The 27,382-nt window shown below is 41.6% G+C and overlaps 2 protein-coding genes across 2 annotated transcripts in view; one reads left to right on the plus strand and one right to left on the minus strand.

Moving 5' to 3' along the window:
- The window catches only part of ITIH5 (inter-alpha-trypsin inhibitor heavy chain 5), a 50,648-nt gene extending 45,147 nt beyond the window's left edge, over positions 1-5,501 (minus strand). The window contains exons 1-2 of the mRNA XM_069868116.1: positions 5,334-5,501; positions 1,544-1,588 (exon numbers count right to left, since the gene is read on the minus strand). Of these exons, the coding sequence (XP_069724217.1) occupies positions 1,544-1,588; positions 5,334-5,453 (165 nt within the window). The 5' untranslated portion in view covers positions 5,454-5,501. The remainder of the gene's footprint in view (positions 1-1,543; positions 1,589-5,333) is intronic.
- Positions 5,502-12,599: 7,098 nt separating this feature from the next.
- Positions 12,600-27,382, plus strand: part of ITIH2 (inter-alpha-trypsin inhibitor heavy chain 2) — a 29,495-nt gene continuing 14,712 nt past the window's right edge. The window contains exons 1-10 of the mRNA XM_069867876.1: positions 12,600-12,798; positions 14,404-14,478; positions 18,837-18,872; positions 19,588-19,760; positions 20,477-20,581; positions 20,890-21,052; positions 21,957-22,064; positions 23,531-23,659; positions 24,288-24,404; positions 25,638-25,806. Coding sequence (XP_069723977.1) covers positions 12,715-12,798; positions 14,404-14,478; positions 18,837-18,872; positions 19,588-19,760; positions 20,477-20,581; positions 20,890-21,052; positions 21,957-22,064; positions 23,531-23,659; positions 24,288-24,404; positions 25,638-25,806 — 1,159 coding nt within the window. The 5' untranslated portion in view covers positions 12,600-12,714. The remainder of the gene's footprint in view (positions 12,799-14,403; positions 14,479-18,836; positions 18,873-19,587; positions 19,761-20,476; positions 20,582-20,889; positions 21,053-21,956; positions 22,065-23,530; positions 23,660-24,287; positions 24,405-25,637; positions 25,807-27,382) is intronic.

Below are 27,382 nucleotides of genomic sequence, written 5' to 3' on the forward strand. Positions count from 1 at the left end.
ACATCTTGTAACAAGGAGTTCCAAAGCTCAAGAACCACATTGCTTAAGTTTTTTTGCTGAACTCATTTGCTAGCTTCAATTCATCTCTGTCCCTATCCTGCTGAACAAGTTCCAGCTGTGATATCCTCATAGACTGAGGAAGAGCAAAAATAAATAGAATACCAAAAAAAAAAAAAAGGCATTCAACATCTTTCCCTCTTCTTGTTGCTTAGGAATTGCTGCTGGAGAAAGCAAACGCTGAACAAGGATATCACATACAACTGAGGATGAAAGAGTTGATTCATCTTCCCAACCCTGGAAGGGATCTGTTATTCCTTGTATATAGAAAATATAAACGGTGGGGGCAAAGGCAGTTTCCAAACAGGTTGCTAGGTTGGGCTTGGCAGGCAGCCCAAGTTCCAGTCTGTGATTCTTGTGCATTCCCTGGAGGTCTTGCACAATCCATCAGTGCCTGATGCTCTGACTTACAGCTGCGCAAATGCCTGCTTGTTTTCCCAACTTTTTATTAAGGTCTTCAGAAGATGAGAGACAACACAAAGGAAAAAAACAAAACAAACCATTTGTTTAATATTATTATTACTGTGATTTATTATCCCTATTAAAATTAAGGCTAGGGAATGCCAAGGCAGGAGATTAGCATACTGCTATGAGGCAGGTTGGCTGAATGTTTTATGAAGGTGCCCCGGTTATTATGATGAACTGGGAGCTGAAATTTTCTTGCCAAACAAACAATTTTATGCTTGTTTACATCAAATGTTTGGAAAGACAGAAGAGAGCTGAAGATAAATGAAATAAACTTCATGGTTTTACCTTTATCAGTTGCTTTGATCAGAACAAATTGACCGTATCTCAGATTAGAAGTAATAAACTGGTAATAAGTCTCAGAGTTTCACTCCTCTAGGCTGCTGATTCAGATATATTAAAGATCAAAGGGACCAGAAGCTGTTAACATGTGATGGCTGCTCGTGTGTGAAATGAGTTCCTCAACTGGGAAGCCCCCATCCCTCAGCAAAGCCTGAAAAATAACTGGCTGTGAACAGCAATTTCACTGGCTGCCTCCTTAGACAAAGTTTTGATCTAAGCCATGCAACTCTCACTTCACCATTACTAGCAGATCCCACAGGTTTGCTGTAGATTTCAAGTTTAGGTTCCTGTGCTCAAAGAAGGTTATTTTGTTCCTTGTTTTCTTCTTTCCTTATGTAAATTTCAGACAGAGAACAACATAGATCTTCAAATCTCAAAGTAAACTCCCCATTTCTCTTCAAATTAACTAAGATTTCATCAGGTTTATGTTCATTGCATCATTAAGGTTTCTAGCATCAGATGTTCTCTCTCCAAATCTGGGGTTGAAAAGATGGATTGGGAAGTACTAGAAGAATCTCTACCTCTTGCATTGATCAAAACGAAAATATTTTGCCTAGAATCTCACCCTACCATCAACCACTGACATAATTTATACCTGGGCACAGGGATGCACACACATATATACATAGAGCAAGTACAATTTTCACGAAGTAAAATAAAGACGTAGTGCGATACATACCAGCCTCTGCAAAAATTTGGCCTGTCTTGGAACACGGCGTGTAACCTGCAAAGAGTTAAGAGAGTTAATGGAGCCTAGTCAACGTACAAAAGATGTGTCACTTGTTTAAATCCAGACACAGGTTTGTGTGACTGATCACCCATGGCCAGGCTCAAATATTCCTCTGGTTAAAATTAAAACTTAACCCCCCTGTACATTAATAGACCCATCAATCAAAGCTCAGTAATGGAATGTGGCTCTTGGAGGCAAAGAGGTACTATGTATTTTGCAAATTCTACTTGTCAAGAGACCCTCTGTTTGAAGATACAGTCCTCAGCCCTTAGCTCTAATGGAAGTTTATCTTCTTATAGTCTCCTAGGGAGTCACACAAAGGCTCTGTGCTGCTGGTTTTGCCCCATTGCATGGTGTATGGTACATGATGAGAAGGGCTGCTAAATGGTCCAAAATGCTCTTCAAACACCACACAGGGCTTATTTACATCCTCAGGTAAGTCAAAGCCAAAGCCCATTCCTCAGTCCAGATGTGATCTTCATTCATGCGAAAGCATTCAGCACCATTATGGGTTACAGACGCTGGGCAGGGAGAGGGTAGAGCACGCAAGCTAAGTCACCTGAGGCTGTTCTCAGCACAGCAAAGTGTGGCTACTTTGAGCTTGAGAAGTGAACAGGTTAAAACCTAACACCCATGTGATGGGACTCAGCAAACATAACCCTATTCTGCCACATATTCGGACAGGCTCCAAGGGAGAACTTGTGTAAATTAATATTATGGCATCAGCTTCATTGATATTACCTCAATAGCAGATCTGTTGCCTAAAGACTCTACATGGGTACTGTGGATTACTATGCAGTGACAGAAAAGCACTACTTAAGTGCAAAAGGAGAATAAAGATATTTAAACTCAGCCACAGATTTTGTTATGAAACAACGTGCTTCACCTATGACAATGCAATCATACTCATTGTATCAGCCTTCACAAGAACTCCTCTGGATTCCTCCCTGCACGCGGTGTAAATCTCAGCTTAGCAACATCTCCAATTCCAATTCCTCCCAAAACAGAGAGTGCAGGTCTCTTGTGAATGAGGGAAGCCAAGTGACTTCTCAAAATGTCAGTAAAACTCCACAGAGCAGAGGAATGCAAATTTTTTTTTAATCTGATTTGCCCTTTCTGTTGATTTATACTGAAATAACATCAACCCTTGCCTTGGTTTTATGTCTGTTTATATCTTGCATTGAAAAGCTCAGGAAAGCCCAATGGAGAAATTAAACAGTCTCCTCTGCTAGAATCTCTATTATTTCCTTCTACATTATTTTAGCCAACATCTTGTAAAATTAGAACCTCAGGAAATTCTCAGTGAAGAGGAGAAGAGGGAAGGGGAATTCTCTGCAGTTTAAATTTTGGAAGAAACTTTCTGTCTGAGTCTGTTAACTCAGGCAAGGAAAGCATCTTGGGAGCCTGCTGTGAGAGGCTGAAGAATCTCTGTTCAGAACAAGACAGACAAATCTCTGTGAAGCTGATCCTGCTTAGAGCAGAAGTAGGAATGAGAGGTCAGTGTTTCTCAGTACTTTTTTTAATTATAAGATTACCTTTTGGCACAAATTCACCTGTCATCCTGTACGGAACAGTCACAAAGGTTTTACTAACTAATTGGTGAATTGGCTGGAAATATGGTTACTGGTCTTATCTTTCCTCACCACACATCCATTTTATTTGCTTGCTTATTTAGATAAGAAGATTTTGTATGATGCAGCTCCTTCAAAAGCTACCTTCTGAAATCTTGAGGATCTAGCATCATCTAGTGATATAATGATTTCCAAGCTCCCATCAACCTTTATCTTTAAAGCCTTCTAAAGCACCTATTAAAGCCCAATAATGGCTAGTAGTGAACCCACAGCTGATGCCATCTGCTTGTTTTAACATGGTATAGAGAATAAGCTGGACAGTAGCAACCCAACTATGTGTGAAGAGCTTTCTAGACAACCCCTAGTACAATGTTAATAACTAGCAACCTTGCCAACTACCTTAGCTGACTGGTCAGTCACTGGATTAGTCGACAAGTGATCCTCTCATGGCAAATACCACAATCTTGCAAAGAGCTGTGTCTTTACCTGCCTTTGTGCAAGAAAATCCCCCCAAGATGTTAAATGCAGTTTTATGCACTCTTCTGAATCTGATAGAGATTTATTTATAGCACAGTGTGTTGATGTGGGGAAGCACCTGTTGCTTCTTAATCTGGCCTGTGTGTTGAGTTAGGATAGACAGATACCCTCTTCTAGACCTGGCTGGCCCAGGGGGCTAGGTCACCACATTTATTTATACAGAATGACTAGGTTGGAAAAGACCTCCAGGATCATTGAGTCCAACCATTCCTATCAACCACTAAACCATGCCCCTGAGCACCTCATCCACCCATCTTTTAAATACCTCCAGAGATGGTGACTCAACCACCTCCCTGGGCAGATTGTTTTTCAGGCATCACTTTTTTTTGGCATCACTGCTTTTCTGTTTACTGCTGTCACTGTTCTGCCAGCAAAACAGCTCCCATGAAAACACCTTTATCTGCCTCAAGCAAGATCAGCCAGGATATTTCAACACCATGATCCAGTTACTTGGGCTGCACAACTGATTTTCCCCTAAAGCAGATAAGTGAGCGTTCCCAGATAGGACTCCACTGGCAGAATGGTAGTGGAGATATTCTCTCCCACTTGGGAGACTGTTTTTTGCTGAATTCCCCTACAAGAAAAATGTGTTCACAGTAATGAGGATTGGCAATGATCTCTCAGATCCTCATCGTGGAGAGAGATGGTCCTTCTGGAGAGAAATCCTTCCCATTCTAGTGTGGGTGGAATGAGCAGCTGAATGATCAACTCTAAGACAGTGCTAGTGATACATATGAAGAGTCTCACTCTTCCCGTTTATTGTATGGCAGAAGATGCCAAATACAGGCATCAAGTGACATTTTAAACAGTTTAGGGTATCCCACATGGCCTCCAGCAAGGTACAGGTCTTCCATAGGTCCTGCTTCATATCTGCCATTCTCACACAGGTGTTAAAGATACTACTGAGCCTTTCAGATCTGATCAAATTTAGACCGATGCCCTAAGGGACCCAAAGTCACACATGGTAGCTGGTATGGACCTGGAGGATGTGAGCAAAGATCCAAAGCTCAGCCTTTTAATTCACAGCCTCCAGAACCACCACCCAAACTCTCTTGCTAACTTGCAAAGAGTTCATTGCCCTTTCAGCCCTGTTTCCCTAGGAAATCTAAGCCACGGAATGACACAACACGACAGCCTCAGTTGCAGGATATATTTCTTTTCTCACCTGTTCAAGACGCATTTTACAAGCTGAAACTCATGTGGTTCATTTCACCCAGCATGAGTTAAAAATCAAGTACGGTAAGACCAAGTTCATAGGCAGAAAAACTTTCCTCCGAGCCTGAAATATTCTGAATTACTCAGACTGGCGCACAGCCAGGACACTGCGTTAACTCCCTTGTCCCTGCAAATCGCCTTGTTAGCACAGTCATGGGGATGTCAGCTTTGAACCCATCCCCAGGCAGCAGCACTCAGCACAGTAGGGTGCCCGCACTCTCCTGGCTTAACACCTCCAATAATTGCTTTGCTCCTTAGTAGGAGCCCACGGAGCTGAGCCATGGCCATGCTGAAGGGATGGGTGCAATAAATAGAGTTCTAGCAGGCTGCCCTGCATGTCAGCACAGATGGTTAAGAGGAGAAAAGCCAGTCCCAACCACCAGTTTCTCCCAAACGACGACCGCCTTCAAACCTACTTGTTCCATGATGTTGTAGTCTGCCATCAGCTCCTCTTCCAGGTACCTCGCCATCAGTTCTGAGTCGGGCTGTGCTGCTGAAGAGGAGAAGCCCCAGCAGAACCATAGCCAAAGGATCATGGTGGAGGGGGAGCGATGGCCAGGGCTCCCTGCCCCGCAGGTGAGAAGAAAGCCTCGCTGCCTGCAGCTGCTGCCTGTGCTGCTGGACGGGCTGCAAAGGAGGCTGACAGGAGACAGAACGATCCACCCTCTTCTCCTCCTTCCCAGCTTGGGACCAGCCCCTTTTCAACTCAGGGCAGCTTCCCATGCTGCCAGGCACTGCAGGGGATCATCGTAGGGCTTCCATCCTGCAGATGCTTCCCTCAGCCAGGGGTCCCATGAGCTGCTGGGCATGAGCCACCACTGTGCCCCTCTCGATGTTGCCCACAGCTCCCACCTCACCTCGTGCAATGGAGATGGGTGGTGCTGGGGGTCCCTGAGGCTCAGCCACCTGTTGTTTTGGCACCAGCAGCACCCCATCCCCATGGTGGCCCTCAGCAAGGGTGAAGGTTGAGAAGACCTCAAAGGGGGTTGTAAAGAGGAGGGTGCTGGCCTCTTCTTCCAAGTGACAGGGGACAGGGCAAGAAGAAATGGCCTCAAGCTCTGCCAGGGGAGGTTTAGGCTGGGCATTAGGAAAAAAAATTTCACGGAAGGGGTCATTGGGCACTGGAACAGGCTGCCCAGGGAGGTGGTTGAGTCACCTTCCCTGGAGGTGTTTAAGGCACAGGTGGACGAGGTGCTAAGGGGCATGGTTTAGTGTTTGATAGGAATGTTTGGACTTGATGATCCGGTGGGTCTCTTCCAACCTGGTTATTCTATGATTCTATGACCTTTCTTCTACCTGGGTGGATGCTCAGCCAGGGCTTAAAATGGTGAATGGGACACAGCACCTGCCTGAGGGGCTGGTGTCCAGCACCAGTGGGAGCTGGAAAAACACACTGGGCTGTCAACGTGCCCCCTTATGGCATAATCCATGGCGATGGGCAGGGCTGCACGGTTTACACCACAATCTGTATGAAAAAGCACCCTCCTACCCAGGAGGACTGCAATCCAAGGGCACATTTCGAGGCTGGGTCTTCACCCAGGAGGGGTAAAACCCTTCAGTTTTATCTTCTCTGAAGGGACAGCTTCTCCTGCTCCCTCTCTGGAGAGCCCTGGTTTGTTTGTGAGAACTGCCCTGGGGTTGGCATCGCAGAGCAGGGCAGGGCTTCCCCCACACCCTTGCCTTTGCACCCTGCCAGGTGGCCAGGTACCTTCCCACCAGCAAAACCAGACAACATCCATGCTTTCTCCCCTCTCTTTTGTCATCTGGACTCTATTTCTCAGCTGGGAAAGCTGGGGTGAGCCTTCCTCTCTTCCTGGAGGCAAAGCGTTCTGCTCCCCAGTCAGCCCAGGGCAAAGGCAGCCGCAGGCTGGGCAGGTTTGTTCCCTGCTGCTCAGCTGCCAGGGACGTTCCTTCAGGAGCAGCAGTGCCAACTGGCACAGAGCAGACACGTCTCACCCCCAGGTGTTTGGGAACTTGCATCTACAGTGCTCACCTAACCCCAAATCATCAGCATTTTCTACTTCATTTTTCTACGTCAGTAGTAACTCCTTAAATCCATCAGACCTAAATTTCCTCTCCTTTTCTTTGGTTTTTTTTTTTTTTTTTATTTGCAGGTTCTAGGTACTAGATGTTTGGTGCACAAACCTGTCAGGATTAAAACCGCTTTATTCTCTTTTTCCTTTCCAGCTCTGGGTCATCAGGGACTGAAGCTGTTTTGCTTCAGCTCTAGTCCATAGCAGTGACAATCCAGGGAGTGGGTCAATGTCTCTGTGCCTTGCTGGGATGTATAAACGCACCCTTGGACCACTAGATTTTCTCCTCCTAGATGGACACACGTGGACACACCTGAGACAATACATTTTCTAAAAGCGTATGTCCTGGGAGCATTACATCTTCCAAATTGAACATGTGGCAAGGATACCTTCCAAACTAGGTTGCTCAAAGCCCCATCCAACCTGACCTTGAACACTTCCAGGAAGGGAACATCCATAGCTTTGCTGGGCAACCTATTCCACACTTCTTTTGATGCAGCCCAGGATACATTTGGCTTTCTGAGCTGCAAGTTCACATTGCCAGGTCACGTAGAGCTTCTCATCAACCAACATCCCCTAATCCTTCTCTTCAGGACTACTCCCAATCCATTCTCCACCCAGCCTGTATTTGTGCTTGGGATTGCTCTGACCCAGGTGCAGGACCTTAAAGCCTTGTTGAACTTCATGAGGTTCACATAAGCCCACCTCTCAAGTCTGTCAAGGTCTCTCTGGGTGGCATCCCTTTCCTCCAACATATTGACTGCATCACACAGCTTGGTGTCATCAGCAAACTCAATCCCTTATGTGGTTGGAGAGGAGAATATAGTGGTAGAAAGCTGAAGGGAGCCTGAGGCAAGATATTTCAGGGCCCCAGAGGCACCTCAAATGTTTACTGGGCTGGTGTGGTCCCTGCCAGAACACAGTCAAGGCATTGTCTTCAGCTCCTCATCATTTCAAAGGGTGACGCAAGAGGACTAAACCATCCATTTGGGAACGAAGTAAGACTTCAAAGCTATGGTTCAGGTTGAGATTTGGTTTAAGGATGCAAAAAGAAATGGTTTGAAGTGATTTTCACCTGAGCCCAGTTTGTTTCAGTTCCTGCATATCTTGTCTAGCTTAGACACAGAAGTGCGCTGGAGTAGCATGAAAAGTAGCGCTGCAGCCTCTGGTGCTCTCAGTACTGACATTAGAGTGGGCTGCTCCTCAATCTGCTCTGTCCATGTTTCACTAACCAGGGAACATGACTTAATAAAAGCCTTGCAACACACACTTAGAAATACTGGAAAAGGGCATTTAAAACAGTGCATATAGGATGATTTACTTACTGTTCTGGAAAAGCTAGAGAAAAACCTAAGTACCCTTTTAAAGTAAGTCAAAACTACCTTGTTAACCATAGAGGTAAAGGTAGTGCCTGGGCAGGATGGGGAGATGTTTGTTTACCAGTTTGAAACATCCATTGGGCAGTCAGGAGGCATTTGGAAAAACACCCAAATCTCACCTTCATTTACTCTTTCCCTCCTGATCAGTGTTCAGCTTGTTTCTACAGCCACTCTGCTTCTCCCATTGCACAGATGAGGAGCTGAGGGCCTGAGTAAATAAAAACAGAGAGACAGTGCAAACCACAGTGAAGGAAATTCCAAGTTCATCTGGTGAACGGAGGATATTCAGACCAAAATAGGCCCCCAGAGCAGGCACAGGATAACCAACAGGCATGAGAGAATAAGCTAGGAAAAGCACTGCCCTTCAAAAGTGATTAGGAACAGCCAGTTCTCCTCATGCTTTCCTCAGCAAGGGAACATAAGGACACAGCGTGTAGCTAAATAAGACCAAGGTGTGTTTTAACGTGCTTCAGATGCAGTTAGGTTTGGTGACTGAGCATTAAGCCCGAGGTCTTGATTGTTCACATTATCCCCCTCCTTGGAATAAGGTCTCCTGATTTTGGGGGGAGCATGGAAGGCATTGTGCTGGGGATGCCATTCGAGATTGAGATAAGCAGTTACTCAGGTGTGTTCACATTAGACATGTTTCATGCTGACTTTTGCCGACTTAGCAAGATGAGCATCTGTTCTTTGGGTGGGAGCTCAGCAAATTAAATTGCTTGGCATGCCTGCGGCCAGCATGAGCAGAAATACTGAGCTTACACACACGTTTCAGCTGGAACAGCTGACATGTTATGTCAAGGAATCTTTCTGTGTTGACATACAAACACATGCGTCTCAATGATGCTCTCTTTACAAATCTTTACTCCACCCGTATTTTTCCACTCAAGGCTGGTGAGTATAAGTAGCCTTTCCCATTTTCCCTGTACCAGTTAAAGAAATCCTGTAGGGAGTGTTGAAGCTAAAGAAAACTTTGATACCTTCTAGCCCAAGGTCGTTTATGACCTTGTTATGACCAAGGTATTTGGTCATAACGTCAGTGCCATGGCTGCATGGATTCATAAATTAAAGGTTTTCACTTCTCTGTTCTTCTAGGTAGAAGAATGGCATACTAGACACCCACCTCACACAGAGGGATCAAAATGCTCAAGCAGAAGTGTCTGAACCAGGAACTAAAACTACCCAAAGCACTAACAAACTGTCGAATTCCTCAGCACAGGAAGGACATGAATCTGTTGAATGAAGAGAGATTTAGTTTAGACATTAGGAAGAGATCCTGTGAGGGTGGTGAGGCACTGGCACAGATTGCCCAGAGAAGCCGTGAACACCCCATCCCTGGAGGTGTTCAAGGCCAGGTTTGATGAGGCTTTGAGCAACCTGATCCAGTAGAAGTTGTGATCCAGTGGAAGGTGATTCATGGCATGTGGGTTGGAACTGGATGACCTTTAAGGTCCCTTCCAATCCAAACCACTCTACTATGAATTTAATGGCATTCACAACAAACAATTTGGTCAAGAATTTGGCAGAAGTCCCAAAGTGCTGCACAGGCATAGACATAGATAAATATCCAGATGTAAAATTGATTACGGTGTAAGTTTGTAAAATTAAATTAAATATTTTCTTTCAGCTCTTAATCTAATCAATCTCCTCTGAAACATCTTGATGGGTCTCAGTTATGACACAACTTAGGAGGTGCCTGTGCTCCTGAAAGAACTTTTCTGGGCTCCCAGGGAGCTGCTGAACTCCCTGTTGCCTTTAGTCATGTAAGTCATGGCCCAGCAGAGCATTCGGAACTTCAAAATCTGGTATTGTTCTAATTCAGGATGAAAATTTTAAATATGCTCAAATTCTCTGCCAAAGGCCCTCAGTGCAGAGGATGTCTGAGTCTTCCTGTGGGGCTTCTGTGAAGCATGCTTTGAAGAGGTCATTTGGTCAGACAGGTTGCCAGGTCGTGATGCCTGAAATGGCCCTGTCGAATGGCAATACAAGAGGTTAAAGTTGAAGCAAAAGAAACCATGTGTGGATGTCCACATATAGTTTTCCAGAAAGATTGGGGTGTGGCAGGATGAATGTCACGGCAGTAGGCACCCCGCACAAGCCCTGTTGCTTCCCAGGTAAATCTTGTTCTTACCTGGATCACTGGAAATTGTTATACAGGAAAATCAGAAGGCAGAACTGGCTATGTCATATGACACAGAACTTGTAAGCATTTCTCCCCAGGGGCAAGTTAATACAATTTAATTAATCTGAGGGACAGACTCTACCAAGCAGTAACTCCAAGCGCTTCAAGGATAGTGAATGAAACAGCCCAACTGACACATACTACAAAACATCTTACTGAGACCTTGTCCTCCCCATGAAATCCTGGGGAAGTTCTCCTACCCTGATAGCAAATGGTAGAGCTCTGAGCATCCTCAGCTCTTGTTCCTCTTGTGTGTTTTCTGATGCTCCTCCTCGAGAAATTTCAGCTTTTGATTCTTTTGGGCAGTATATTTGAGCAGTTTGTGCCATCTAGTGGTCACACTATCTTCCCAATCCTGTTATTTTTACTTAAAAAATGACGACATATTTAGCAGTTAAAGAAGAACTGAAATAAGGGATCAGGAAATTAAAGAAAATTCTATTCTATAGAGACTTCTTGCCTATGGGAAAGCTGGGGAGGGGCTTTTTATCAGGGAGTGCAGCAATAGGATGAGGGGTAGCAGTTTTAAGCTGAAAGAGGGGAGATTTAGATTAGATATTAGAAAGAAATTCTTTACAGTGAGGGTGGTGAGGCACTGGAACAGGTTGGCTGTGAAAGCTGTATACTAGTTTGGATGCACCCTACAGACTCCTATACTTTGTAGGAAAAACAGAACTATGTCATCTCCAAGTTCAAAATCCAGGATTGCTTAGATCTTATCAGGAGATGGCAAATCAGAATTGATGATTCAATGCCTCTTTCAGCATAACAGCTGTGAAACAGTATATGCAGCTCTCATGTGATAAGTTCAAAGTGATCAAAAGGCTGTGGTTCCTTCTGCAGCACAGAGTTAGGATGTGGAACTTCTTCTCACAGGATGCTATGGATGTTAGATTTTTATCCTCTCTTCAGAGGATAAAATAGGTTTATTGAAAATAAATTAATTGAGGACTACATAATGCCTTATGTGTTTGTTCAAGTTGTTATGCTCACTTCTAGGAAGCTTTGGCAGCTCTTAAATGGCAGTGGGCTGAAAGGTCACTATTCTGCTCACATTCCTTGTGAACTTCTGAATGTAGTTTCAGGTTTCAGCCTGAGAAACAGTCTGTTGAAAAAATGTGTTAACAGAAGACTGTTGCTGCAGAAATCTTTTACTGAAACATAAAAATGTAACACAATATTATAATATAGAACAGAATAGAATAGAATACAATAAAATACAATACAATACAATACAATACAATACAATACAATACAATAATCTGGTGTTTTATTCCAGGGTCCACACAGTAATTCAGTCTTTTCCGCTGTGGTTGCTCAGATGCCTGCAAATTTCCTGTTTTACTGGATGAGCTCCTTTTGCTAGAAACCTGCTTCCTTTCTTCTTTCTCCCTTTTGCTTTTCTAGTTTCCTTTATCTCATCTCTTGAAATGTGCAAAGAGGCAGAAAGGCCAAAATGGTTTCAAAAGCACCCAGGAGCCACACGATGTTCATCTGAAAACATCATCAGATGTTCTCACATAACTATCTTTGAAAAACTTGAACTATCCCACCACCAGCTATGAACCTTTCCAATACAGAGTGGAAAGAAGTTATGTGTGTGTGTCAAGATAGAATCATAGAATCATAGAATCATAGAATCATAGAATCATAGAATGACCAGGTTGGAAGAGACCCACCGGATCATCGAGTCCAACCCAAAGCCCAAAGATCCAGCCCAAAGGTCTCTGCATTCTGCTGTGAGATGGCTGGGTGGGTGATCCCTTGGAGAAGCATAATGTTGTGGCTTCTATTGCTTTGAGAGCCAGTCTTCACCTCATTTATTATAAACAAACAAGCTAGAACTGAGTTCCTGCTTTGATCTTTCAAAGGTTTGAATACCCCAAGGTCTGTGCCTAGCAGGAAATTAGTCAAACATCATGGGAAGCTACAAAAGCAAGAAGTGAGCCTATGCAAGCCTGAGTTGTTATCAAGGGCAGAAGCGAATGAAGACACTATTTGGATAACCCTTGCTCAGGCACCACAGCTCAGAGTTACGTTGCAAGGCAAATATTTACCTATGGCCTAAGCAAAGTCAGCGTTTCAAAATTTTGTTCAAAATACTGCATAATCCTGAGCTGTTTCCTTGAACTTGTCTCTGAGAAGGAAAGATCTTGTGTCTAGTACCTATGCGGGCTGTTCTCAGGAGACAAGCAGCAAGAAAATGAAGCATCTGAGCTGCTTCTTGGTTTTGTTCCTCACTTCTGGAGTAGGAAGCTTTGATCTTGTTATCGATGAAATCCCAGATGTGAGTATTTCATGGCAGAGCCTGTGCCTCCCTTCCTTGCTGAAGTCAGTATTGAAGCTGGAGCTGGCTTTGGTGGGAGCAGAACCGGTCATTGCTTCAGAGCTCTGCTTGTATCATGAATTCTCTTCTACTTTTAGATGTAAATGGAATTGTTCTGATAATTTGTCTTCACCTGTCATTCATAGCTTTGCTTTTTTCTTATTATTAAAGTTGGGATAGCATGGACATAATTCCAAATTTCTTTTCAAGCAGGATTCATATTTTTACCTCAACTTTGCCTTTTCTGGTGGTTTTAACTTTTGAGCATTGAAATGGGCTTGTACACTCAGACCTTCGGCGTATTTTATATTCTCTTTCCCTGGAATAAGCAGAAACAGAGCGCCTAAATATCTTCGTGGATGGGTTCTCCTGTATGGATCACTAAGAACTTCAGCAAAGCTTCTTGTGGATTCATGTTTTCGTTATTATTATTCAAATATGGAGTTATTATTATTCAATATGGAGTTGTTATTATTCAAATATGGAGTTAAGAGCCTCTTGATTGTACACCCCTCAGCAGAGGGATGAGATAACTTGTAGAAGAACTTGTAGTTGTTGAGGTTAATATCATGATGAAAAGAGGTATAGTTATAGCTTTGACTCTGAAGCTGAGTCCAAATGTAAACCCTCGGAACCAGGTGAACTGAGATTTGGGTGTCTGCACCCATTTCCATGTTGCCATATCGCAATATTTCTATGAAGTCAGCAGGGATGGTGTGAAGCTTTCTTTTCGTTTTCAAGATTAACAAAAAGAAGAAGTGAGCAGAGATACCCTCTTTTTCTTTCTTCTTACAGCACTTCTTTTACAGTGAAATGTTTATACTGCCTTTGTAATTCACAGCAAAAACACTCCAGACCTGCAGTCTTTTCTAACCATAGATGCTGCTTCAGTTCATCACCAATGTGCTTCAACAGCTCAAGATAATCTTGTGCAAACCTCTGTGTTTATGCTATTATATAAACTGTAGATTAATTCATGCACTTCTTTTTGTCATAAATGAAACTTCTAACAAAATATAAGAGTATTGCTGTGGTGTAAGAACCATGTTTCTAATTGAATCAACACAGCTTTGCACTTGGAAAAGACCTGATGTTCCTTGGTTGCCAATCAAACAAATCTAGTTCTCAGGTGTATTAGCAAAAAAACAGAGACTATTTCTACTGGTTTGAGCAGAAGTCTCTGAACTTGCTGGTTTAAGTGAGATCAGCACTTGAAATGCTGTCAAAACCATGCTTAGACTCATCCTGATGATAATCTGCCTCCTGCTCTTTATGGTCATTTCAGTGTGTTCAGTATTACTCCTGTTTTCAGAAGAAAAGATTGTAAAATGTTTGTAAAGGTCTTACAAGAGCATATAGAGCTAGCAGGCCACAGAGGGAAGCTGAACATGTAAAGATGCAGCATTTTGGTCTGAGATGGTTTGAGCTTTTGCTCCCCATTTCCACCAAGGGGAGGTAAATTCCCTTTGGAATTCTATTAGAATGCTAATCAGTAATATATGAAGTTATAAAACAAACAGTAAGGCAGCAGTGACGCCTCTTTCTTTCTTCCTCTTTCTCCCCTAGGAAGTGGAAAACCTGGTTGACCTAGAAATTGATGGATTTCCTTCAAGCTCCAAGACAAGAAATGGCAGGTATCAGGTACGGTACCCAGAAATGCTTCAGAAAATGAGAAGCAAGAATGCCTGGGAGTTCTCTCCACATGGCTTATTCCATGTCCAGTGTGTGCAGTCAGATGAGACCAGCAAGTCCTCATATACATTCTAAGACCTCCATATCTCTTAGGATAAGAAGTGCTACTATCCTTTATGCAGTACCTAGCATAAAAGGCTTTTTTCCGTGTCAGTGCTCCTAAGGACCATCATATAGATGCTAAACAACGGAGATACTTGTCTAACTTCATATGTGGGATAAAGCCCATCAATACTGGTGGAGCTTTTCAATAAGAAAATGGAAAACTTCAGACACTGGCAACATAGGATGAAACCTTTCAGTCCTGCAGGTAGTCCATTCATTCCTTTTTAACTCTGATGATATGCCAGTGGAGTATGAGATAAGGGAAGAAAATTTGTTTCCGTATGCTGACGGGCTGCAGAGTATTGTATTTTGTTGGTTTCTGAAACAGAAACATTCAGAACAGCATTGCAGAAGTTTCCTTGTGTTTTACACACTCTGTTGTTGACAATAATAATAATCATGAACTCAGTTGTACGAAGGTATTAACTTCTATCATGCTTCCTGAAAGAAATTACAATCAGAATGGACCTTGTCTTCTGCCAAGCTCTGGTGCTGCCTTTCCTGATCTTGCTCAGTATAGTGAGAACAAAAGATCCTCTTGAGCAAAGATGGATTTCCCAGCATCTTCAAATTCAAGCACAGGCAAACATGATTATTATTCATCCCAAGGCTTTTCTAAAGGGGCCTCACGTAGAGAGTAAATGTAACTTATTGACACCTAAAGCCCCATTATACAGCCAGAAAAAAAGGAAGATTTTAGCATAAATATGAATCAAGCCAGCTCACATTTGCTAAATGAGTATTTAAATAATTTAATCCTCTCTAGCTGCCCTTCTTCAGGGCATCATTTCTTTCCAGCGTCTCTGTATTAGCACTATATGTATTATGTTGCCTCTGTTCCCCACATTTCTGGATACATAGAAATACAAACATATTCATGCCATAATTTGCAATTCTACTAGTTCTTTTATTATAGCAGTTATTCCTTATGTTCCAATATATTATTTACCATCCTTTACCTATCAAATGAGTCTTTGCAATCTGGTAGAATTAAGATTTCAGCTGTAGGATGAGCTGCCCTTATGTTCTTTGAGTCACAATAAAATATTAATAAATGAGATTAAACTGAACTATATGAAATATCTTGAGACAGTAGCTCTTGGCCAACAGCAGGCATACAGTTACTTGTGGTGGATTGCTAGAGGAAGGCTGTCTTCCAAAACATTGTTTTGACAATGTGTTTTTCTACAGTGAGGTAACAAGCCCATCGGCAACAAGAGAACAGAACTCCTCTGCAGACCCTAATGATTAGCTCTAAACAGAAAGAACAGTTTCCTTATGTCCAGATCAGGTATTCTGGTGAAAAATATTTGCTCCTAGGTAATTCCAAAAATGCGGTGTCTTAGGTATGTGAATGGTCCTCGTGACCACAGAAACAGAGCGCCTCATGGGTTGGAATGCAGGTAGCCTTGTGAACTTCTCTGTGGTGGTGCACTGCTGTTATCTCTGCTTCAGAGGTAGATAATGGAGCTTGTATCTAGACTGTGAGGAGGGATGTTCTGTAGCGTGTTCCTCAGTCTTGGTCCTGAGCCAGGTGAGATCACGCCTATTTCCTTAGCACTTTGCCTACCTGGTTTCCTCTCCATGAGAACCAGCACAAGCAGGAAGTATGGAAGTAGAGGGTGGAATTAGCTGGTTGGAGAGCCCCATTCACTCCTAGGATATAAATGTGACCAGAAAGACCAGGATTCATCTTCAGCAATGTACAGACAAACTCTGTCAAGACCTAGACTTGAATTGTTCTTCTTGCACCTCACAGTATGAGTCAAGAACCCCAAATGCAGTCTGAGGAAGACAGGACAGGAAGAATCAGGGTCAGCAGCCCTGGATAATAGTTATATTGAAGTACCCTGTATTTTCTTAATGGTAGACTGCATAACAGCTGCAAAATTCATGCACAGTGATTTGATCAAAAATTGTTATGGAGCACTGAAAATAGCCTGCACAGATATCTGGAGAAGATGGGTCTCAGTACCTGAAGACAGTGCCCAGCATCTAAGACCAGATCCTTATAACATTTGTCTCCACCCATGTTATATACTGCACAATATACTGTTTCTATGCACTGTGATCATTAGCAGTTCTGGATGCGGTTTAAAGGCAAGGATCAGCCATGAAACATCAGGCCAGAAAGAGCATGTCTCATGCCCCTACAAAGCTCATGTTCTCAGTAACTACTCCAGCACTCAAACATGAAGTGTAGTTATCTACAGCTCTGTCCTCCTGACCTGCTAGGGCAGCTGCCCTCTGCAACCTTTGAGATCCTAAGGTTGACCCACTCTATGTCTGATCTCTGACAACAGCAGTAGGAATCATTACACGTGCAGGCGATAAGCTCATGTCTCCATCAGCACTATCCTCTTCCCTCCACCCTCACAAAAACAAACTGGAAGGAAACCTGGGCATCTTGAAAGCTTTAAGCACCATCCATAAACTGAATTGAGAAACCAAAGGCTTTCCGAGAACCAGAGAAGTGCCATGTGAAAAAAAAAATCCCCTCTGTGCTGAGATCTTGGTCTTCATCTTTTCAAAATTTATTTCAGTTAATGTCATTTTAGTTTTAACTTGTATTCGTTCTGTTTCCTATGCCAAGGGTACATGTGGGGATAGCAGTCATTTTTCAGGTCTGGCTCTTTATCAGATGTGGAGGGTCCAGTTCATTGTACAATGTTGTCTGTAGGGTGTTAGGATGGACTGAGCAAGTCCATCAGACTTTGCAGAGGGTCTCTAGAGAGCCATTAACTTCCAGATCCTTAAATCCAGTCTGAATGTGTCGGTTGCTATATAAAAACCTACATTTTTTTCTCAGGCAGGCAGAAATCCTGTGGTCTTTCTATCTTTAAGGTACCCTAAAAATCATCTCATTAAAATGATCTTGCAATAACATGTACCCTCTCTTATGCAGCCCAGGATTTTACTAGTAATAGTATATTAAATAGCTTCAAATTAACTTAGTAACTGTATAGCAAGTGTTATATGCAACATGTGATTCTTGTAGTTTTCATAAGCATCTTCTGTGGGTTTGGGTCCTCTTGGATTCAAGTGCTACTGAAACCTGAGAGGAGATTGATACATTTCGTAATCTAGCAATCAGTATCTGAACTAGTCTCCCTGAGCTCCTGCTCATCACCAGTGGAGTTGAATGGCTTGGTTCAATCACCTACATGTATGGATCTAGTGGTGTTCAAGACATCTTATCTTCAGGTATCACGCAAGACCTGCAGAGGTCTCATGGTCTCGTGAAGCCCAGTTTGAAGGCCAGCGTGGCAGCCTTGAGCACTACCAACTGCACTGGGTACCTGCTCCTCTGATCTGTACAGTCAGCATGGTTTAGGGAGAGATTCATTCTATCTATTTCCAGATGAAAGGGATCACGCTATTGATTACGAACGGCGAAGTTTGCCTAGTTGTGATGATGATGCCAAAGTAGATAGCTGGATTAAACAATTGCATCTTCTTGTAGAACTTCGTGAGCCAAATCCCAGCCCAGAGTTAGTCATGCAAATTTAAGTTTTAGGGAATTAAACAGATTTATTGAAATGGCCACAAGATGTCACCAGCTCTTCACAGAAATTTCCAAATTGAAGTATTCATATGGCAGGGAAAAAAACCATCACTTTTAGAGAACAGTTTCAGCTTTTCCAAGCAGTACATACATACCTAACTTTACATATATATAAGTGTATAGATTTCATCTCAATTATGCAATAAGTTTTTGTATACATACATATTGCAATTCTATAAATACATATTCTATAACATAAATGAAAAGAAAATTATATTAAAAAGTTTGGATTTTTAGTTTATTCCACTTTTGTTAGAAAAATAAAGATATTTTTGTGTTAAAAGCTAGTGTTTCTGTGTATGACTTTTTACTAGCACATTTTGCTCTCAGGAAGAATGCTTTTGTTCTAGAAGAGAATGTTTTCTATAAAAAAATAAAGACAGAGGAAGCAAGCTGTCCTTCTGTTCTTGATAGCCTCTATGTCACTGCTGGGAGGCCACATGCTCCTACATCCCCTATATAGCACTATAAAATAAGACAAAAAGAATATGTACACTAAGTCTGAGATCTCAAACCTACTCTGATCATATTGGAAAACAACTTCTAAATATTACCACTGTCAGATCCTTGTCTTGAAAAAGCCACAATCTATGTTCTTTGCTTTGCTGAAATATGCCTTTCACATTTTTTTTTCCAGCGAAGTACATCCGACTGGGGATATGTTGGAGATCTGGTGAGTTTTTTCTTCCTCTATGGAAAATAATACTGAACAAAGTGATTTTTCTAGTTAACCATTTTTTTGAAAATCAATCCTTTTGTTTGTTCAGTTCCTTGTTTTTACTGCTGGTTGAATATTAACCTATTTTCTTTAAACAGAGCACCATTTGCACAATATTGTTCATACAGCTGCTCTTGGAGGGAGAATGGTGTGGGAAATATGAAGAAATAAGCAACAAAAGTGATTAGACAAAGGCAGTATCTTAATACACCAGTTTAATACTGTTCTCCCACTGCCATGGTTTAACCAATTATGACTAGGTCAGTAACCAGTGCTTCAGGTCTTCTTTATTTAGGACCTTAGCTGAAAACGTAAGCTCTCTCTTCCTCAGTGTTTACTATTAAGGATTACTGTACAACCTTCTATGCTGGATTGCACTAACAGAGTCATCACAGGGATTATTTGCATGATCAAAAGCCATGAAAACACTCCAGCTTAATAAATTCTTCTTTTCAGCTGATATGTTATAATGAACTATGATTACTGTCACAATTGCCAGGTAAAATATGGAGATATCTTGAACCTGATCTCTTGTTCCATCTGGCTGCCATACTGTAATGAACAGCATTTGAGAAAAAGGCATTGGTATTATAAAAGGGATTGATATTGCCTTCTAGGGTCTGTTTTCTAGCTGTGTCCCACATTTATAGAGTAATTTTGTCAATTACAGGTGGAAGATGATGACAAGATAGGTCTTTACAGCTACAAAGTTCAATCCACTATAACATCACGTCTGGCCAACACAATGATCCAAGCCAAAATGGTGAATAACGCAAAAAAGCCGCAGCACATAGTGTTTGATGTACAAGTCCCCAAAGGAGCTTTTATTGACAACTTTACTATGTAAGTTCTGGGAAGGTGTCAGCCTTGTGGGTCAGCAGGTTCCGTGTTGTGGTAGAACGTGGTGGGAGGGAGGTATTTGTAAAGGCAAAACATCTGTTATTATTTTCCAGGTTCAGTGTAATTTTAGCAGGCTTTCTCAAAGAAAAAAAGGGCTCTTGTCATTATACTGTCTGTCCATCTCTTCCTCTCTAGTAATTATTTGGCCATTGGCCAATGTCAACAGAATTTGACAGAAGGACAGAAGTCTCAGACGGACTAAACTTCTACTTGTGCAAATTTGCACCAGGTCAGGGAAGAGAGAGACCAAAATAAGAGCCCTCACTGAACAGCAAGAAACTAGCCTGGGTCAGTATCCATTCAAAGAGACAACAACCAGCTTGCTGCTCAGCAGATGCATCCTGATCCATGTTCTAAACCAGCTATGACACGAGTGGTTGCCTGCCCTGCCCAAAGAATGAGGAAAGTGTGAAGGAGGTGGGGGAGAGCAGATCCTCCTCAGAGTACTAGAGTGCATGCTGCTTCAGATAAAAGAAGCAGGTAGAGAAAAAGGCACAGATCTAGTAGAAACCAGACTTCATTACTTTGGGGTTAAACAACAGCCTTATTATTTCATGTCCCACCAGCTTAGATTTCACGGATGTTTTTCTAAAGTGGAGAAACAGTTGTTGATTGTTAAGTAAGTTCTTTTGCAAGCTGACTGTGCTTCTCTCTCCTAGGGATATCAATGGTATAACATTTACTAGCCAAATACGAGAAAAATCTGAAGCCAGAAAAATGTATTCTCAAGCAAAAGCCAAAGGCAAAGCTGCTGGAATAGTAAGGTATAAAGGTTTTGGCATGTGGATATTGTACTGAACTTATTCATAGAGGAACTGAGGCAACGCACTCCTGGAGGGGAAAGATGAGGGAGGGGATCCTGGGAAGTAAAGTGGGTTGCTTATTTAGGGCAACTCTGATATATAATTGTCAAGGACTTGTATTTCTACTTTGAGCTTGATAAAAACATTGTGCTAACAGACAGTTGCGGTTCCCTGGTATAAGCCATAGTTAGAATCAGACCTACCAGAATGCAAAGAAGCTCTCCTTCTCCTTGTATTTTCTCAAAATAACCCCATAGCTGACTTTTCAGGAGCAATGCCTTGGATATGGAAAACTTCAAAACTGAAGTGAATGTGCCCCCAGGGATGAGGATCCAGTTTGAACTTCACTACCATGAAATGATTCGAAGAAAACTGAGTTCCTACGAGCACACCATCTCTGTGAAGCCAGGACGCTTGGCAAAGCACATGGAGGTAAAACAGAGGTGGTGTCTGTAAGCAGCACCCTACAGATGCATCCTTATTGCAAAATCATCTAAGGTTCCTGTGACCTCTGTCATCCATCAATACACACAAGATCCGGGTTCCTTTGACCTCTGTCATCGATCAATACACACAAGATCCAGGTCTAGCTGGACATTTCTATCTGGCAATTTTCATGTTCCTGTATCATAAATACCTTCTTCAGCTTTCCATGGTTTCAGCACAAGTTGTATATGAAAGCTTGTTACTCACATTTCCTTGGTGCAGGCTGTAATCTGCTTCAAGCTGTCTGAAAGCCTGAGTTAATCTTACTGTAAAGGACACCACATCCTGTCTCCTAGTGGTCTTACTAACTGTTCAGAATACAACCAGAAAAAGCCCTTATCTCAGGCTAAGGGGGTAAAATTTTTATTTTCCAAATCTCCTTGGCCATACAATGAAAAGGGAAAATACTCTGTCCTGTCAATACCATGAGGAGAGAGAAAGAAAACTCACAACTGAGTGTGAGAACTCATCATCCTGGACCCCTAACCCAATGAAACACTTTGGTCAAGTCCTAACATTTAGGTCAAGAAAATGCTTCTTTCATGCTTACATCATAAAAAATGATATCACCCTTAACTCCTACTCCACCACTTGCCTCACAGGGTGGGAAAGAGACAAAGAATGAGCATTTCCACCCAATATTTTCTATTCTTTGGGCACATTTTCTTGTATTTCCATGATGGTCTCTTTTGAACATTGCATGGATCCCCACCACAAATGAGACTAACCCTATAGAAACATTCTCAAAAGCATATCAAACCCCACCTGGAGTTTACCTAAAGAGAGTGCATGAGATCCTGGCACAACACTAGCTCTGCTTTGTACTAACGTCCTCCCTTCCTGCCTCTAGGTGGATGTCCGCATTATTGAGCCACAGGGACTTCGCTACGTCCATGTTCCTAATTCATTCGGAAATCATTTTGATGGAATCACCACCATCTCCAAGGGAGAGAAAAAGGTAACAGTCACAGACTAGAAACAGAATGAAAACTTCAGTTTGCACCCTTGTTCCTAAGCAGTCATGGGGTTTTTTCATATTTGCTGGAAGCATGTGAAAATATGGCAAAAAATAGTGTATTCATTATTACTACCTAGATGTAGGCGCAAGATGCTCAAATGCTACAGTGACAGCGGTATAGAAATAGCGTCTCATACATCTGTATTTGTGCAAAGCTTTTCATTTCTGAAAAGCTTTTTTTTTTTTATTTCATTTTCTTTTTTTTTTTCATTTCATTTTCATTCTATGATTTTTAATTCCGAAAGGACTGCTGGATGTGAAAAAGGGAGGTGATGAATATCAAGTGGAATAGCCAGTCTAGAATAACTCCACAACTCAGTTTCAGCTGAGAACATCTGCACAGGAAATTATTTTAGGACTGCTTTTTTCCTTAACATTTTAATCCCGGCTTTTTCCAGAACTGTTCTTGTGTATAAGTTCAACAGAAAAGACGTTTTCCTCAAGAAACTTCAAGCAGTGATTCTGGGAGGGTACAACTCCTCTTAGTCTTACATAGACATCTAACACAGCGTATGTGAATCGGGCCACAAAAATCTCTGTTTGCTGCTATAATAATATATCATGCAATATTTTTCTCAATATAAAGGCTCAGCTTCATAGCTCATTCACTCACATTCCTAGTTTGGCAAATTATTTCAGAGTATTGTAACCAAGATATAGCAAAATATTACTGATATTAGGGTATTCTCAAGTAGTCTTGTTCATTAAAGCAGAGAGAATTTTCACATTCAAAATATCTTACATTATAAGGAGGGTCCTGCACAAGCACTGGATTCTGTGAGTGTATGAGAAAGCTTGTTGCTGGCTGGTATATATCATGCCTACTTTTCTCAAGAAATTTAAAGTTATCCAGTCAAAGCAGAGAAATAATACCATAAACTCTGCAGAACCAATCATGTGGCTAGTCAAAATGGTTCATATTACTCAATTTTCAGACAAATTACAAGCTCTCATTTGTTTGGGGAAAAAAGTAAATTATAAAGCTCTTTAAGAAAATTGATAAAATTATTAATAGTTTCAAATGGTTGGAATCAATGATCCAGTGGGTCTCTTCCAACCTGGTTATTCTATGATTCTATGAAATAGGAAAATGTTAAATGAGCCAAAATATTAGTTGCTGGAAATGGTTTGCACAGCTCTAGTTGAAATATTTGGTGCTGTAGATAGAATTTACAATGTTTGTGTCACCGTTGCTACTACTGAATCAAAATATCCAAGCAAACCTTGGTGCCGTTTTTCTTTTGAAGGGACAAAGTCCATTTTTTGCTTAAACTAAATGTACAGATAAAGAAAGAAGAAAAGCATTCAGTGAAATAAGGTATTTCATAAATTGTTGAACTATTTTGTTTCAATGATCCGCCTTTCACACAACCTTGGATTGACTGATGATCAATTCTCATTTCAAGGCTCACGTTTCTTTCAAGCCAACAATGGATCAGCAACGAAAGTGCCCCACTTGCTCATCCACAGCAGTAGATGGAAATTTTGTGGTGCAATATGATGTGAACAGAGAAAACACAGGTGGAGAATTGGAAGTAAGTGTTGCTGTTTAACCAAGGATGGGAGATCTGTGAACAGAAGAATTGCTGTCACTAAGCAAACTGTTCTAAACTTCATTGTTCAGGAGAATAAGCATGAGAAAGGGCTCTGTATCCAATTGAAAGAACAGAGCTTTTTTTTAAGTGGGCAGAATGGATTTACTTAATTTATGACTAAGACATGGTCCTACATATAGTCAGACTCCTGTCTTGTCCAAAAGCCAATGTGTTTTATACCTAGCAGAACTCTGATGATTTAATGCTCAATCAGAGGATGGAGTCGTTAGAAGTTGTACCAATATATCACAAGGAGACAACCAGAATATCACTATTTTTGTGTTTATGGGGTTGAATAATTACAGACATGAAAGTCTTTTTTAAAAACGTTTATCGTTCCTCCCTCTGCATGGCAGTTGTCTGAGAACCAGGCTTTCCTTGATAAATAGTAAAGACTATGGAATATAAATGGTGCAAGGCTATGAATACAGAGACGTGCAGAGCTGAAAGTTAGATTTGGCCTATAGAGAAGAATTATGTTTTCTCCTCTGTGATTTCCTAGAGTTTTCTGTCATCCTTACCTCATCATCACTTCAGCACAATTTTTTTTTTTTATTTTACTTTGCAGATTTTTAATGGTTATTTTATTCACTTCTTTGCTCCGGAAAATCTTGATCCTCTGCCCAAAAACATTTTATTTGTTATAGATGTCAGTGGCTCAATGTGGGGACTGAAAATGAAACAAGTAAGTGTTTGACCTCTATTGGAAAATTAACCTCCTGCCAGCTTTTCCTATGTGCTTTATCATGCAATTCTGTAGCAGACGGGCACTCAAAATTACCAGCTAAGTTTTTTACACTTTACTCTGTCAAAAGTCTCACTGAATTTGGAGAATATTTGGCAAACCAAAAACCTCATGAAGTTACTCTTTATTTGTAATACTCCTTCCATGTTGTAAGGAAGAGGTGATGCCACAAAAATATGGAATTTAGCCCTACATAAATATTTCAATTTACAAATAGCAAAACATTTTGCAAGGACCATGATGCCCTTTTTCTCTAATCTCCTTTACTAAATCCCAACAAAGTCTCAGTAGGGATACTGCATCCCTGCTTTCAAAAAGTTGTGTGCAAATTGTTGGAAGTCCACTAAAAAAGTCCGGTAAAATTTGTTTAGACAACACAGCCGGTAGAGGAGGAGGAAATGCAAAAAAAATAGGATATTTTAGTCTGCAAAAGAAAAGACTTGGAGAGACATCATGAGCCCCCAAGTATGTAACAACTGTCACCAACTGGTATTTATGCCCACCCAGAGTAGGATAAGATTGGATCAGATGGATGTACAGCAGGAGAGATTTGTATTACATACAGAAAAACCTTTTTAGTGCTGAGAGGGGAGTTCAGGAGATTGCATATCATGTGTGACTAAAGGTTTTTAGGACCTGGGTAGACAAACATTAGCTGGGGATGATCTAGGTATATGCAATTTGCTTCAGAGCACAACACTAAGGCTTCACAGATTGCTTCCTAGGAAGATCTATGCTGCAAAACTAGCATACAGGCTAGCTGACCCTTATTTAAATCATATTCAAACAGATGTTACCCAGCCTGAAATGACAGCATTGCTGACAGTTAAGTGTCCTGAGCTGATACAAACAATTGCTCTCTCCTGAACCACAGCGTCTCACAAACTTCTCTTTCTCACCTTGTTCTGTGTTAGCAGGAGTTCAGCAAGGATGGGTCGAGGCATATGGGTTTGTTCTAGCGAATCACACTTTTTCTGTCTTTCCTTGGAGAAAAGTTCAACTTTATGCAAGAAGTGCAAAAAAAAAAAGGAGAGAATTAGATAGCAGATGCTATTTTGGATTGCAGTACTTATGTTCTTATTCATCGGTGGCATCTGTTTGCTTGTAGTCACAAGTTAGGAGGACACTTTCAGCAACAGGAAATATAAACTCTCTTGAATTTCTTTTTCTCAGACCATCGAGGCAATGAAGGCAATATTGAGTGAGCTCCGTGCTGCTGATCAGTTCTCCCTTATCGACTTCAACCACAATGTCCGATGCTGGAGAGATAATCTAGTCTCAGCCACCCCATCACAGGTTGAAGATGCTAAGAAGTACATCCAGGCAATCCATCCTAATGGGGGTATGAGGTTTTGATTGCAAGGTGCTCATGGAAGTTAGACATCACAGGACCGGGTGCCTCAGACAACCTTCAGATTGGCAGAGTATTCCTAACAAAAAAATCTGATTCCCAAGATGGGAAAAGCATGCCCTGGGGCTAAAGGAGGGCAAGGATTCATGTTTATTGCATTAGGGGACAGGATGGTGTTGCCTTCTACTGAATAAGCTATGACAGAAGACAGACCATAGAAAAGCTGCCTTCAATCTAGAGGTCCTACCTGTAGCCTCATGGATTCAAAATATCCTTGAAAAACTAAGGTTGTCTCATGCCTTTGTAAAGCAGACCACAAGCAGCCCAGCTCCAGAGTCTCTATTGGATATAAGTTGCAGATCTACTAATAACACCTTGGGCAAACCGTTCATCCTTTTAGTGCCTTCATTCCCTGTCTGATAAGCAACAGCTGTTGCCTTTTTAAGCCTTGCAGCACTTTGGATGCTTCATTTGTTAGTGCTTGAACTACTTGTACAGAAAAGGCTCATCATTATTTTAATCTGTTGCTCTCTGAAGTGCAATTTGGTTTCAGTAACTTGCATGGCAATAGCATGTAAAGGCTTTACCCGACATCAGAGCCTTCTGGTGCTGTGGTGCTTAAATTTCCAGAAACCTTCACTGGCAACATGTAAGGTAGGATCAACATGAAGTTATAGACTTGTCCGAAATCATCAGTGTGCTGGGAATCGGAACCCACATTAGGTATATGAGTGCCTTATAAGCCTCTCTTTATTACCCTAAATGAACTGACACACAACCTAAGAGACCTGCTCCCATACAGCAAAGCCAGTTTGCTGTGCACTATTTTATTATGTTGTCTCTGGAGCTGCTCATGTTTTCCTTTTTTGACAAACAAAATACCTATTTTGTAACTGTTCAGCCTTCCTGCTCCAGTTCCTCTCATACTAATTTCAAAGTTCCTTCTATGCCACAACCAAACCTTTAGATGGAGTCAGTGAACATATACCTCTTCTTTTCCAATCAAGACGTTCAATGAACAGGCTGATGGAAAAAAAAGAAATTTCCTCCTTCTGTCATTCGATCATCTGCCTGCAAACCCACAGCAAATAATTCCTAACACCACAAATGGTCCCACTGGAATTAGCCAGGAGGTGGGGCAGGTCAAGATACAGCCTGGGATGAAAATGGGTATCTATATCTGATCTCATAAATGTGTATACAGACGCGTATAAATTCATATAAATATGTCTTCATATATTTCAACATAATTGTAAGAAAAATATAACACAATTGTGAACAAATTCAGATGGATTTGAGACCATTTCCACTTACAAAGATGTATATGCTGACTAATTCTGTTGTTTCCGGTAAATAGTATAATTATAGGTAAGGAAAATAGGAAAGATCTGTTTAACACAATGACCCACATGCAACACCTTTTAGCTTCCATTTCTTTCAGGAACCAGAGTGCTGGCAGGTGTACACATAGGAGGGGGATTTGCTGCCTTGATCTTTGGTCTTATCCATGCTGATGAATTCCGCTGAAATCTCAGATCTGATCTGGATTCAACAGGAGACTCAGCAA

This window comes from Phaenicophaeus curvirostris, chromosome 1, assembly GCF_032191515.1.
Source record: "Phaenicophaeus curvirostris isolate KB17595 chromosome 1, BPBGC_Pcur_1.0, whole genome shotgun sequence".
Lineage (NCBI taxonomy): Eukaryota > Metazoa > Chordata > Aves > Cuculiformes > Cuculidae > Phaenicophaeus > Phaenicophaeus curvirostris.